We start from the raw sequence: 16,175 nt of genomic DNA on the forward strand, positions 1-16,175 counted from the left end.
CCCTGAGACCTGAAATTCCAAGATTTGACCATGATGGACCACAAATAATGCACCCACACCACAGTATATTATCTTGGTAATTCATAAAAATCCCAATCAACTCCTTTGTTTGAAAAGATCCCAAGTTATATCATCCAACAGTAACTATTATAAGCATTAACCTCCCGAATTGGATAGGAGAAATAGTTAGGAACGTTTAGAACAATACCAACATCTGAAGTCTGAACCAAGAAGCTACCCAGTAACCAGAGAGAAAGAAGTCTTGCAATGTTATGACTAGTGCCTCGATCTGAGCGGTGAACAACCTCCTCTGAAGCCACAACTTGGGAAAGCAAACAGCAATAGACATATGGTTTCCCTACTTTGCAAAGTAAAGCAATTACAGGTGAAGTTAAGCATTTTAAATTACAGAAAGGTTAGAGGTAGGGAGGTATTTGCACCTTTTTTAAACACTATAGGGGAGATTTTTAACAAAGTCAAAATAGAAAGGAGGCATTTGCACCTTTTTTAAATACTATAGGGGAAATTTTTACCCTCCTTATTCAACACATCTAGTTAATTTTGTAATTATTAGCCACCTTTTCTACAGGTAGCTAGTTTCCCAAGTTGAATTGCAATGGTCAAACATTAAAATGATGTAAAATGAAACAAATTAAACATTAAAAGTACAATAAAAACAGTTACAAAAGAGAATACAGAAAGAATATCTATGTGTTTGTGACTGTGCTTCATAAGAGAACAGAAAAACAAAGAAACAATGAAAGAGATGAAGACCCTGCTAAAATATAGCAAATATATAGTCCTAACTCCTAGTTACTTAGAAAGATAAGTGATTATAGAAAAAAAAAAAAAGGAACATGTGCTTCAGTGTGAAAATTACTGACGCCCTACTTAGTTTGCAAAACCGGGACAAGTAGAAGAAGAGGTTTTTCATGACAATTCCATTATGAAGGCCACTTGCTAATGACCTACCACAGTGAATACATTACTTCCCTATTTTTTTATCAATAACACATTACTTTCCTATTGGCATTGTGGTTCACCTCAAAACCATTGAATGGATTGAAAATCGATGTCTTATAAAGCTACTGCACACACATTAGCTCTTATTTATACAACATGGCACAAGAAAACGACAAATAAATGCCTCACCATTTAAGCATTGGCTTGACAAAATGGACATTACTCGTTGTATAAAAACAGACTCCAAAGAAGAAATCTCATGTCCAATCTAGGACTATAACCAGTAAATGTGTTTTATCGTGAAATTGTGCTTCCTTACAGGTGTTTTTCCTTGTAAGAATCAATAAAGAAAAAAGTTCAAAGTATATTCAGCACGGATGCCATGTCCTGGCAACACAACATACGAACTATAAGAAGCATTGCTAATCTAGACTTAATTTAAATAAAAAAAAAAACCATAAAAGACTTACTAAAATAATCTAAATTACAATGATTGAGAGAACACCATTTACTTACCATACCACCTTTAGCTCCAGTTGCAGTCATGAGAGAAAGGCAGTTCTTTGGAAAGGGTTTGCATAACCCCTCAGGAAATAAATTCTTATTAACTTCAGAGGTTAATTTATTCATAGCACCAGACATTCGTCTATCCAAGCGAGTAACTGCAGAGTCACCATTCCTACGTATAGCCTTCTCAATCTCCACCTGCAGCTTAATGGGATCTACAAAAGCAAGATAACAATACTATAAGAAAATATATACACCAAACCAACTGCATATCTAGAAATGAGCATAAATGCACCTTTACCATTAAATAATACAGATGGGGATTCTTTTTCGGTGATTTAATGAGTTCCTAATCTTCAATATAAAAAATTAGTTTAGAGTTCAAAATCAAACTGCAAAACCCATTCCACAACCTATATTCATTGAAGAAGTTCCACACAAAGACATATGTCATGTATTAGAACAAGACCATTTTATAGGTTTTATTGAAAAAGTGAAATTTTAAATGAGTTGATAGTAGATGAGCAGATTTTTGAAGGAATTGTTAGTAGACAAAGTGACTAAGATGGCAATGGCAATAAGAGGCATAATGAAAATAAGAGGTAATAAAATTGTTTCTTAACCATCAACAATGGCAATTCCTGCTCAATATGCCTTTCCCAAAAGATCCCTATCCAGGGCCGGCAACATGAACCATCTCCTACTACTTCAATCCTATTCCACCATTTCACTGTGTTGTATGTCATATCAATTGTTAATTTATGGGTATTTAAACCATTTCCTACTACTTCAATCCATGTCCTTTGACTCCTTTCTGGTATATCCCTAGCCCTTTTCAACTTGTTATAAATCACTTTTTCTCCCTAATTATATCACCTTATTGAATCTACTCATAGGTTCCACCAAATGACATCATTCTGACCCTATCCTTTCTAGTTCTTACACTCATCCATCTCAGCATATGCATATCTGCCCACTCTTTTTTCAACGTGTTGCTTTCTTGACAGTCCAACACTCTGTTTCATGCAGCATAGCTGGCACTACAACTGTTATATAGAATTTTTTCTTTTAACCCAAGTGCTATTTACCAATGACACAAGACTCCAGATGCACCCCTCCATTTTGCCCATCCTGCACTAATTATATGGGCAACATACTCTTCAATCTCTCCTTTGTTATCAATTGTCAAACCAAGGTACTGGAAGAGGTCACTTTGAGTTACCTCTTGGTCTCCAATCCTAAGTCTACCCTTATTTGCAATCCTATTATTTTTAAATCTATATAACATATACTCTGTTTTAGTCCCTTTTTTATAAAGATGTTCATCCTGATTATAAAGCTTGTTGCTTTTAAGGTATTTGTACATAAACATTATTTTGCAATTAATCCTTCATTTCTCTGATTACCCATGTACTCATAAACATTATTTTGCAACGAGTCTTCAAAAGATCCCTAATCAGACAGGAAATATGAAACAAGGTAAGAAATCATTCCCTCCTCATAACTTAAAGGACATTTTAATATGAGAACATTCGTTTAGACATTGAAAATCTAAACATTACATCGCTTATGAAAATCAAGTCAAACCTTTATCACCATCTGCACAACCAACAAACTGCCAATGCTCAAATTCACCAATTTGTTCATTCTTATCAAGTTTTTTCATCCTTTCCAAGTCATAACGGTGTACTATTAAAAGATCATCTATTCCACATGTAAACCCGTGCATCTGCAACGTAACTTATAACATGTTAACAATTACTTTTATGACAAAAAAAAAAGGTTCAATGAGAACAGTAATCAAGACTGAAGTAAACAAATTTACCTGCAAAAAAATGGTAAATAAGCGGCTTAGCACTGAAAGCAAGACGCCTGCAGCATTTGAACCATAAAGCTCTTGCACTGTATGAACTAAACCATAACCACCAAACTGTGCTTTGTCAATAACCCCATGCACAAGCTCGTTTTTGTGAATTAATAACTCATATTCACCACTTGTTTTCCCAAAGTACTCTTCCGGAGTTTTCCCAGCCTTTCTAACACTAAATGGTGTACGACCTCTGGTTATATGATTTAGCACTGCAGTAATAACCTAAAAGTTCACAAGAACAAATAAACATTAAATTCATGCAATTCACATAAACAATTTGGAAATAGCACAACAACAAACTTATACACATTATAAATTATCATGCTATAACCCACTCTAATTGGTCCTGACACCACCTAAATTTGGAAAATTAAACATTGATGGATGCAGTCCAGAAAATCAATGGACTTCAAGAATTGATGGGGAGTTTATAAAGGAAAGTATTGACATTGTTAACATCCTTAACTGACCAATTAGGAATGGGATTTCCACTCAGGAAGAATAATTGACCTCAAAAATAGGGATTGAGAATAGGACATTCTGTTGGGTACAGCAACATGGACGTAGAAGCAGATTATAGTGGCAAAAAGGGTGGCTGATAAATGTAAAGGAAAACACAATTTGAGAGATTAAGAGTAGCTGGGTGGTCAGCCCATGCACATGTGTTTATAATGTAAAAGTACCTGTACAAAGAAAAAATCCATTACAAGTTTAAGGGGCCAGAACCAGCAGGATTAGGTCAATACCATATGGCTGGAGCTGTACAAAAAAACGGTTTAAGCACTGATAGTTTAACAATAGATATGGCATTAAACAGAATGAAAGGTGAAACCCAATTCATGTAAACAACCCCATATGGCTGGAGCTGGAATAAGGCTTAGATGAAGATAATGATACCAAAATAACTCAATACTTACCCCCAAGCAGCAAATCGTTTACAGCCCAAAAAAAGGGGAAAAAGACTAGGTGCTAAATAAGGTGAAGAAATTCTTCATGAAATGCTCAAAATTATTAAATTTCAGTGAAATCAGCACAGCTCTCCAATAATCAGGTAACATGAATAGATTCAGCCTAAACCCCCAAAAATTCCCATCCAGGTAAATGAATTGTCAAACACCCAAACTGGAAATTTTCCGGGTTTTCAAAAAGAAAATTCTTGAAAAATATCTAACAGTTCCAATGAACTTGTCCCAGCATCAAAAAATCATCTAAAATCACCCTTGACCAAGATCTAGGGTTTTTTTAGGAGTCACTGCCATCTTAACAACGAGCTCACATCCTGCAACAGTAATGATGACATTATCACATCGTTGGGTGTGTGGTCACAACCGAAACTGAACAATGCATTGATACCCATTTCAGGCAAGTTTGAGATTTAGCTGTGAGGATATAACTGAGTGATTATGAGAAAAAATTGGCCTTAACCCTAATCTCTTTTCTCAAGAGTATTCGTCTGAACCCCCAATTATGAAGGAAGAACCTTTTTCTTGTTCCTCCTTTTGAAGCAATTATGCCTCCCCATCCTCTCCCAAGGGCTTTCTGGCTAAAGCAATTTGGAAGCGAAAGGTTACATAGTGTCAAGAAGTTGATCTGCTTATAGTGCTTTTGGCACTGTTTATAGGATGTTTATATGGATTTTATCTATTGCTGCGTAGGGGGTCATTTGGTCTCTTCACTTTATTAAGGACACTCCAGTCATTATTTTATACTAAACAGGAATATAATTGTAAAAATAAGTATTAGTGAATAATATTACTGACCCGCCAGTCAGAAGAGATTAACTAATTCTAATCTCAACTAAAAGCAAGACTGTTGGTTTCTCTTCTCAGCGTATGGTTATAGCTGCTTCTCTTCTCTGCTGAAACTAGGTTCCAACAGGTTTCATGGTAAAGAGCAATGACCAAACATGATTGGAGATTCTCATCATTTTTTATCCAATATTCTTCTCATCTTCTTTCTCTATCTGTTCTACTCCATCTCTTATTTTTTTTCTTTTCCAGTTCCATAAGTAGAACTAAGAATTAGATATGAGACAACTGCTTCTTAAAAAAAGATGGGTCCCATAGAATGGTTCTAACCATCACTGTGTGTGGTGACTGTTTGGTAAAGTAAGACCCTCAATTAGGGAAATCCAAGAGGGGTGACATGACTGATAGTGAAAGAGCACAGGTTGTGAAAAGTGATACATATGTCTGTAGTACATGTGAACTGAGTTACGATCAGTTTATAGCAGTATGTGCGATTGACCTGCAACTACTCTTCTGAATCAGTGAACTTTTGGAGGTTCTTTTGTTGAATTTTTGCTCCAAGGTGATAAGACCTTATGAATAGTTTCTTTTGTGCACAATCCCTGGTGTCGTTGAATATTGGTAATCAGTTTTTGATAGGATGCAGATGAAAGCTTCTCCTATGGTGTCTGCAGACTTCTTTCCAGCACAGATAACAATCACTAAATTGAATGTTACAAACTATGCCCCATGATCCAAATCTGGGGAAGTTTTCTTAATGGGAGAAGGGAAGACGAAGTGCTTATTTGTGGGAAAACCACAAGCAGATAAACCCAAATATGCCGAATTGGTGGAAAAGGATGTGTAAATCTGAAATTGGCTGTCAAATAATCTGGAGCAACCATGACCAGTGGTAGCCTAGTTTTCATGGACACAGCAAAGAGTTTTGGGTTCAAAAGGATGGATTCCAGAAGCGACACATAACCATAATTTATCAATTAATTCAGATTTGAATGGCATTTGTAAAGAGTTAAACATTTATCAGCCCATATCAATTGATTTTAGAGTGATAATAAAGCAAAGGGATGACCTTTGCAATGAGTATGAAATAGTTAGAGTTCAAATTCTTGGCAGTCTTGAGTTGCCTTCTCTTCCAAATGTCTTTTCTAGACTTCAGCCAGCTTGCACCTTTGGGATGAAAGAGAGGTTTGCATTGGCAACAATGGGATGAGTGGGACAAGGTATTGGTTGTGGTTGCAGTTGTGGTTGTGGTGGAAGAGAAAATATACATGGAGTACATGGCAATGACACATCTGGTGGATGTCATTGTGGCCAAAATGGTAGATGGCAATGACACAACACTATTAAGCTGGCACAACCAAGTATCAACTCTATATGTCTTATGTCCAGAACTGCTGCTCCTTGGATAGCTAATTCTGGAGCATTTAACCATATGACAAGTACTCTACTTATTTGTTCATTTAAATCCTTCATAAAACCTGGTCCCAAATTAGCTCTCTAATCCATAATATGTGTTCCACAGTTTCGTTTAAATTTAATGTTTGCCAGCAAGTTATCTAAATCTTTTAACTGATCAATTACCATCAACTTTTTTTTGTAATTTTCAGGATCTAATGATGAAGAGGACAATTAGAGGCACACATGAGTCTAGAGTACTATACTACTTTGACGGTGATTTGGAAAGCACAACTTTACATTTCTCAACTTCTTCACCTCTCTGGCAACACTGTTGTCTTGGTCACCATTCATTGCACAATCTCAACCATTTAGCCCTTCCATAGAGCCATTTTCAGTTTTTAGATTTTGCCGCATGCCAATTTTGTAAGAATCAGTGAAAACTTTCTTCCAACTAAAGTCAACAGTCAAGTGTCCAAGAAGTTTCAATTTGTGCAGTTAAGTTTCTGTGGGCCTATGAGGTATACTTTTTTTTAATAAGCATCAAGGAAAACTTTAATTAAAGAACAGAAACCACACTGCTAAGAACCAAAGCTGGTGGCCAAAAATTACAACAGCCTTAGAAGAAGCCAAAAGAGGCCAAAAACAGCGAATGAAATGCCTCTTAGAAATTATAGCTGGTAACTAAGGATTGAGCCAATCTCACCAACTGTCTAAATTGCCAAGGTATTAGTTAATTCCTGAGAGTGCACCCATAAAATAACTGATTGACAGTCCCCCGCCACCACTACATTTGATAGCCCTTGTTCAGCCACCAGTTTAAGGCCTTGAATCAAAGTCAATAGCTTTTCCCTTAGAGAATTTATGAATCCAGCTGGCCCTGAAAAGTTAAGAATTACATTGCCAGCTGAGTCTCTAACCACTCCTCCCACTCTTGAGCTCCGAGGGTTAGGGATGCAAACAGATCAGATTGCATTGGAATCAGAGGATATCCAAATCTGATCCGACTTGAAGATTCAATCGGATATCATATAAGTCGATTCAAATCCAAATCCATGAATGATGTTGGATATAGGAATCTGAACAAATCCGATTTAACTTCCAAAAATTTTAATAAATTATTAAAAGAAAAAAATATAAAAGTCTCCATAAAGAAAAACAAAAAACACAAATATTTTTCAACTATTTTCATCATATATATTAATATATACATGACTTTCTATAAAAAACACAAAATTGCAATATAAACATATTTTCAAATAAATAAATACCTATTAAGGTCAGATCAGATTGTATTCTTCCTAGTGGGATAGGGGTGATCTGGTCCGAAAATCCGACAGGAGGATATCCGAATCGAACAAAAATAAGCTCGGATTCAGATCTGGACCGGATCATAATCTAGTCCATTTGCACCCCTACTCAGGGTTTCCCAGACAACACCCCTACTTACAACACCTGAACTTTTTGCAGTACCATGTTATTAGAACCTGCAAATCTGGAAAAAGGTTCAACCCTCTTAATAAATCATTCAGGCTTACTCCTCTACTTCTTTGTAATTTTCTTCAAATATTCTGCTATTTCATTCACTCCATAAATCCAACAACACTGCCCTTTTTACACATTACCATAAAATTTTCGGTCTTGGTTTAGAATATCTCATAACCTGTGGTTTGAACAGATCAGCTACCTCTGAAGGAGTTTTCCACTCTTTACCCACCAAGGAGAAAATATAATGTCAAGTCTGAGATTCATAAGAGCACTACAAAAAAGATGGTTGGCACTTTCCCCGTCTTTCCAGCATAGAACACAAACCTTTGGAGTCTGCCTCCCAACAAAAAACCTTTACTTTGGGGGGAATTAGGCGGGACCAAAATTCTTTATCTGGGAAAGGAAAGCTGTCAACTTGGTTAACAAGGAATTTAAAAAAAAAAAAAAAAACAGATGAACAAATGTGGTGGCTCTTTTACAGACAGGGTCCAGAGTCTCCAGACCCTCTCAACAACACCCAAAGGATTAAGGACAAATGTCTTTTTTTATCAATAACATTTAACTTCATTAAACTTTAGGAAAATTTAAGTACAACCAGGGGGAGGTAAACTATCTTAAGTCTCCTGCAAGCAAAACAGAAATCAAGATTAGAAATGAGCCCAAAACAAAGAATCCCTATTCACCCCTTGCTTGGCAAACCCATCAGAAAATGAGTTAGCAGTTCTCTCCACCAGTTCACCCCACTGCATTTTATCTCAATGTCTTTAGCCAACCACTAGAATTTTTTCTTTATTGCTGTAGTTCCAGATTCCAGTCGTCTTCCTTTAACCATCTCACAACCACCTCTGAGTGGAGTTCGGCTTCAGTCAGGGCAAGCCCATTTGAGCAGCTTTTACTGCCTTGCATTGAGAATATCTCCCCACTTGTGTGCTTTATTTCATGGGGAAATATTCTCAATGCAAGGTTGCAAAAGGGTGTTAGAAGGGTGTGGGCACAGGTTTGCCCTTTTGGAAGCCAATCTCCTCTGAGTGACCTTCAATTGCCAGCCTCCTAATGTTCAGTTCTCTTGCTCTTTGGATTCCTTCCAAGGCCACAAAGATCTCAGCCCTGAGAGAGTCACCTTGTCCAATTGGACCTGAGAGTAAATGGCTAAGACATTTCCTTCCTCATTCCTGACAACTCCCTCAATACCAGACAGCCCTGGATTCCCTATGCTACTGCCATCAAAATTCAGTTTTATGAAGCCAGAGGAGGAGAGATATAAGGACTTCAAACCCTCTAAATCTGGGCAGAATTTGCTATCCCTTTCCAATTTCTCATCAAGTCATCCAAAGTAAAACCTGTGAATAAGTCCAAGGATTTCAGCCAGTGTGCCACCAATATGTGAATCAACTCCTTTATGTTCTCAAGGATTAAGGGCAATGTCTTGTAGTAAATTGAACAAGGGAATCAATTCATTAATTTCAAGGTCTCTTAAATTCCTACTTAAACCCAAATCTCACACCACCCCTGAATTAATCAAGGAATAACATTGTCCTATAGGTCTACTTCTGTAGACAATTATTCAAGAATGACGTTAGGAATTGAACTCCATTTTCAACTCATTTTTATGAAAATTAAGACCCAGTTCAATTCAACTGTTTGTCTATTGCAATCAAATAATGTGGTTAATTATACTTCTCATCACGGTCCAAAATATCAATACTCTCAAAATGCAAATTTATACTTTTATTTTGACAACTCCAAGATAGATATGAAACACCGGATACGGGGTCTATCGTATCGATACTTTGAACCTTGCTTCTCATGCTTTTGTTGACTTCCTTAATTCTCACAGTCTCATACACCAAATATCATGTTACGACCCTACAACAAAATGGGGTTAATAAGAGAAAAAACTGCAAAAGAACCTTAGCGGTGGAGAATGGCACCATACTGTTCTTACGGAAGGAAAGGAAAGATGGCATATTTTAAGTAAACCACGGCCTTCATAGTATACATAAAGATATATTTGCATCTACAACAGAGTAGACTTTAGCTTATAAAGTCTTCAAGTAGATGAACAAATAATACCTTCATTCCAATAGGAAATAACTGGACAGCCCTTGAGGCATACTTTATCTTTAAGTCCTTTTTTTTCTCTTTTTTGGGTCAAATCCGTGTAAAAGCATCTCACCATCTCCTTCTGAGAAGCATCTTCCTCATTTCTACTCATGACTATTATCAATGATGGAGATAAAAATTTAACAAAAAAAAAAAAGAACGAAAGAAAAGCTAACCTGTTTACCCGTCCATAAGGGTTCTGGTTTCCAAATAGCAGGCAGCACAGGTTCTAACTCCTCTTCAGAATTTATGGTAGAAATCTTTTGGCCTGGTTTTCCCACAAAATATCCTAGTGCAGTAGCTGAGACACCAGAGCTGTATAGAAGCTGACTGAACTCATCCCGGGTTAAAAATGTATCCCTCTTTGTAAGAAGTACAGCGCTTATAATATGATCCTGGCCATTGAGAACAAAGGTTTTCATTTTTATTCAAGAAAATTTATGTTAAAAGATAATTTAAACTTCTAAGCATAATTGTCAAGGCAACATCTAGGTGACAAGGCCCCCTTGCAGGCTCACCTCGACCAAAAGCCTAAATATATATGACACTGCATAATATTTTTATATTTTCTATTGTATGTTATTAATAGTATTAGAATAGATTTATTACACTATATTATTCATTCTGTGAGCTTATATTATTATTATTATAATATAGAAAGCAAGATACCTTTCAAAAGAAGGCAAGTTGAAACTAATTAAAAGTGTTCTGTGATCATTACCAATGTATTGGCTTTATTCTCAATTTCCGATTGTGCAGAAAAAACAAATGAGAAGAGGATGAGAGGGTTTTTTGTGGAAGGGATGGAAGGAAGAGTGCAAACTTCACCTAGTCAAGAAAAGCTGGTGTTTAGGAGTGACAAGATCAAGAAAATTTAATCTGGCTTGTTTCGGCAAGTGGTATTAGAGGTGGAATTAGTAGCCTAAAAGTTTGTGGAGAAAATTTAATCTGGCTTGTTTTGGTAAGATATGGATCTAGAAGTTTCAGTTGGGACCAGGGAGAACCCAACATTTCTCATGGGTGTGCAGTTTGGAAAGGCATTCAGAAATCAGCATTGGATTTTAAAAAGGAAATTAAGTTTTAAGTTGGATATGGCTCAAGGGTAAAATTCTGGAAGGACTTGTGCGAAGACCAACATGGCAACATCTAAAGTTCAGATTTCCAACACCATATGAGATAACTCAAAAGAAAAACTGCATGACCTCAGAGGTATATTCACATGACAGGAATGCAGGTGACTGGTGTCCCACTTTCAGACAAAAACTGGATAACTGGGAAATAGCCCATTGGTTGGAGATGATGCAAGAAGTCAGTTCCACCACAACAGATTTCTCTAGGTCGGATAAAAGAATTTGGTTGGGGGAAGATCAGGAGTTTTTTTCAGTTAAATCTTTTTATAATAGGCTAAACAGTAATGAGGGTTATTGTAAGCCACTCTTGGAAAACGCCTAACAGCAGATATGCTTGCAAGAAAAGGAGTGAAGGTGGAGCCAAGTAGATGTAGGATGTGTGGGGAGGTTTCAAAGGAAGAGCAACTATTCATCCATTGCAAGCTCACAAGGATGGTTTGTGTAGGAGTTTTGGGGCAGTTTGAAGTCAGTTTCTGCTTTCCAAAGCATTTGAAATCCCTGATGCTTGAAGTTAAAAGGTTTGTTCAAGAATGGAAAAGTCTTGTGGGGAGTAACTGCGGCAGCAGTGATTTGGCCAAATATGGACAGAGAGAAATAGGGACTTTTTTAAAAAAAAATTCAATACAGTAGAGAAATTATTCAAAGGCTTATGGAATAGAATATACTCCTGGGCAGCAGTACATAGACAGTTAAAGGATACACTTCACAGTTCTTTTTTTTACAGTAGGAAACTTTTTGTATCTAGACCTTCAGTATAATCACTATCAAAATGATTATCCCCTCTGGAGCAGTGAAAACAATTAAAAAGAGGATGAGAGCCTTATTGTGGAAGGGATGGGAGGGTGAATCCAAATTTCACATAGTCAAATGGAGTAAGATGTGCAGACCAAGGAAAGCTGGTGGACTAGAAGTCAAAAAGATAAGAAAATTTAATATGGCTTGTTTGGGTATGTGGTTCTGTAGGTGGAATGAGCAAACTAACAGTTTGTGGAGAGGAGTTATTTTGGCTAAGTATGGTTCTAGCAATTTCAGCTGGGATCCAGGAAAACCAATATCTTCTATGGGTGTTCAGTGTGGAAAGGCATTCAGAAATCAGCTTCAAAGTTTTAAAAGGGAATCAAGTTTGAAATTGGTGATGGCTCAAAGGTGAATTTCTTGAGGGATTGGCGGTGTGGAGAGCACCCTTTGAAGAAGAGAGTTTCCAGCTCTGTTTGAGATAGCTCAAAATAAAAAATGCTTGTTGGCAGAGGCTTTCTCTCATGATAGGTCTACGGGCAATTGGTGTCCCACCTTCAGAAGAAATCTGAACAAGTGGGAAATAACTCAATGGATGGAAATGATGCAAGCAGTTGGTTCCATCAGCCCAGACTTATGTAGGCCAGATAGAATAATTTCGAAGAGAGAAACCACAGGGGTTTTCTCTGTTAATCCCTACTATAAAAGCCTAAGCAGTCAAAGAGAAGAAATTCAGCAGCAGTAATTTGGTCTCTATGGACGGAGAGAAATAGGAGAATTTTTTAAAACAAAACACAATACATCAGATACAATATTAAAAGGCTTATGAGGCATTATCTACTCATGTGCTGCAGTTCACAAACAGCTAAAGGATTTACCTTTCAACTCTTTTTCTATCAGGGCCATGTAAATTTTAGTTTGTCTTCATTTAATACTTATTTTAGTTTGCCTTCATTTAATACTACTACTACTATTCTCTATATTTTCCATATATTCTGATCTTTATTCTTTTTCCTCTCATAAATATGCTGATTTTCTATGTTTTCGAATGAAATTTATACTTATTTCTAGAAGATAATGGTAATTATTAGTTAAAGATTACAGCTCATTAGTATGAAACCTAGGATACAAGGTGCACTCCTGTCACCTAGCATTGCCTTAGCGCCTCCAGAACTATGCTTCTAAGAAGGACAAAAACATGTATCATATAAAAATGATGTCCCTAAATGCCAAAACCTGAATCAAGCCTCTGATAGGTTGACCACTAGTTGGAACAACGTATTGCTTATTTGCATTTACAATGTTGAAAGCTTCTGCACGTGAAATTTCATCTTGTGGGAAATGAACATTCATCTCATCACCATCAAAATCAGCATTATATGTACTGCAAATAGAAGTACATCAGTTAGTTAAAAATCCACAGCCATTCTTAAATAGGAAATATTAAAATTTAACACATTTAAAAAGCTTAAAGTTGAAAAAAATGAACCTGCAATTAGCATAGTGCATGCGTATTGTTTTCTCCCCTTTCAAAACACGAACTACATGTGCCATTATACTTGGCTTGTGGAGTGTAGGCTGCAGATGCAAAAGAATAAAATTCATTTCATGGCATTCAACAATCAAATATCCAACAAAACAATATCAAAGGATTCAGCAATCTGCTACACAATTCAGGCTAACATACATTACATGCCACAGCAATGGCAATTGCAGGTTCAAGTCAGTCAACTGGTAATATGTAAACTCAAGGATAAAAGGACAATTATTTGGATTCGAAGAACTAGAGCGACAGCATGTTTCAACTCTTTTTTATGTAAATTTTGTACTTGACACTTGAGTTTCATTTGGAGAAGAAGAAGAGAATAACAGGGAAAGGATGGGGGAAAGGAAGAAAGAAAAAAGAATAAAAGCACAATTTTGAGAAAGCTAGAAAAGTTAGGCAGTCAAAGAAGGGGTATTTATGGCCTGTAATAGTAAAATAATAAAAATGCATAAGAGAGGGGTATTTATGGCCTGTAATACCATTTCCATTGTTACATCTTTGACTTTATATTTTATAGATAATGGTATGGAGTTACAATTTGTAAGAAAAGAAAAGAAATCATATAGAAGAACCACAATATTGCGTTCCAAAATAAGAATATAAATATATATGCAAAAATACATAATTGTCCATACCAATAAAAACAGAAAACAAAATACACAAAAAGGGGACTTCCCAAAGCTTCAACGAATGATTAGATGGATGCAAGGAGCCATCCAGGTCCCATATACTAAAATACATACAACACTCTCCTTCAGAGAGGTCAATCAAAAGATGGGATTTGCTAAATTACATACAACACTCTCCTTATCAAAAGAGATGTTCATTCTATAATAGTACTACTTTTGTTTGTAGAAGACATGGTGATTATTGGGAAAGACATGTTTGAAACCTCCAGATAAAGCAATATCTAGCAAAAGAATTTGAGATCATGGATCTTCATAAGCTTAGATGTTTTTTATTCAGAATAGAACTAGCAAAGTAGAAAAAAGGATGTCACTGTTTTTCAAAGAAAGCATAACCTTAATTTTTTAAAAGAAACTAGCAAATAGGCAGTTAAACTAGAAAACACTTATATATCTCCTAATAGTAAAAATTAGGGTTAATTACTTAAAGTTCCCCTGAACTATCTCGCAATTAATTAATGCACTTTTAACTCCTAAGGTTTCAGAACATACTTACAGTACCCCTGAAGTTTCAGAAATTCGATTAAGTCTTGATATTAAATTAGACAAAAAATACTCTTTTTCCCTTGACTATTCTTCAAATTTTCAAAACATGCCCTTTCTCCTTTTCTCTTCCCTCTCCCCCTCTTATTCTTCTCTTTCCTTCTCTCTTCTCCTCTTCTTCTTTCTTCTTCTCATCCCCCCTCTTCTCTCTTCTCCTCTTCTTCTTTCGTCTTCTCATCTCCCCCTCTCTTTCTTCTATTTTTCCTCTGTCGCTGCAACTTAACCTGCATACCACTGGGGGTTGATGCAATGGTCAGCCCAACTTAGACAAGAGTACTATGCAAATGCCTGCCCCAATGTCAAAACCATTGTTAGATATGTAGTCACCAAAAAATTCCAACAGACCTTTGTCACTATCCCTGCAACTCTTCATCTCTTCTTCCATGATTTTTTAAGACCACAATCTATGTCCTGTCAATGAGATATATATACCATACTTATAAGTTATAATCTCTGATGATCTCCTAAGCTCAATTTGATATATTAATTTACAGCGCTGTGATACTTCTGTTATGATTGTGTCTCTACAAACAAACCAGGCAGAGAAAGACCACCCAGACAATCAATTGCTGGCCAGAGATGGGTTTCACACCATCATCAAGGCCAAGGCAGCTGGTGGATGCCGTCCCATGTTCCAACATTAAGGTCTCCTGTTCGGAGACCTAACTTGTCTTCAGATTTCAGCTGCTTGACAAGATAATGTGTTCCTCAAAAATTGAACTCGTTTGTTGAATTGGAAAACACAGATTTCAGCTGCTTGACAAGATAATATGTGTTCCTCAAAGATTTCAGCTGCTTGACAAGGAAGCCCTGAGGGAAATTAGTGAGCAGGAAAGAGAAGAAAGGTGGAAGCTAAAAATGGAGCTTGAAGATCTCCTGCGAAAAGAAGAAATCTCTTGGAGACAGAAATCAAGATGTAAATGGCTTGAAGAAGAGGACAGAAATAGAAGGTTTTTTTCATTCTCTAGCAGATGGAAGAAGAAAGAAGAATTTCATAATGAGTATAGAGGTGAATGGAATTGCAATCAAAAAGGAAGAGGAGATAGTAAAGGTTTTTGTGGATCATTTCAAGGAAATCTTATCCAGCTCTGTGGGGAAAAGACAAAGCCACCCCATTCTGGAGTAGGCTATGGTCAATGGTGACAGATATCCAAATCAAAACTTTGGAAAGCAATTTTAGAATCAAGGAGATTGGAGAGGTTGTGTTTTCGATGGACAGATCAAAAGCCCTAAATGCAGATGGATTTACAAGGGCCTTTTATCAAGATTGTTGGAAGACTCTAATAAAGATTTGAAAGAAGTTTTTGATGAGTTCCACCAATTCAACCTTCCTTGCCTTAGTCCCTAAGAAGAAGGAAGTGAAATCCTCGAAGAATTTTAGGCTAATCAGTTTATTGGGTAGCCTCTAAAATAATTGCTAAAGTCCTCAAGCAGACTGAAGGAAACCTTACCAACAGTAAT

The 16,175-nt window shown here is 36.5% G+C and overlaps 1 protein-coding gene across 1 annotated transcript in view; it reads right to left on the minus strand.

The window, feature by feature from the left end:
• Positions 1–16,175, minus strand: part of NRPA1 (nuclear RNA polymerase A1) — a 74,973-nt gene that overhangs the window by 33,666 nt on the left and 25,132 nt on the right. The window contains exons 10-15 of the mRNA XM_010253602.3: positions 13,429–13,517; positions 13,176–13,323; positions 10,251–10,469; positions 3,296–3,562; positions 3,058–3,199; positions 1,480–1,685 (exon numbers count right to left, since the gene is read on the minus strand). Coding sequence (XP_010251904.1) covers positions 1,480–1,685; positions 3,058–3,199; positions 3,296–3,562; positions 10,251–10,469; positions 13,176–13,323; positions 13,429–13,517 — 1,071 coding nt within the window. The remainder of the gene's footprint in view (positions 1–1,479; positions 1,686–3,057; positions 3,200–3,295; positions 3,563–10,250; positions 10,470–13,175; positions 13,324–13,428; positions 13,518–16,175) is intronic.

This window comes from Nelumbo nucifera, chromosome 7 (genome assembly GCF_055504915.1).
Source record: "Nelumbo nucifera cultivar China Antique chromosome 7, China Antique-T2T, whole genome shotgun sequence".
In the NCBI taxonomy this organism is placed as follows: Eukaryota; Viridiplantae; Streptophyta; class Magnoliopsida; order Proteales; family Nelumbonaceae; genus Nelumbo; species Nelumbo nucifera.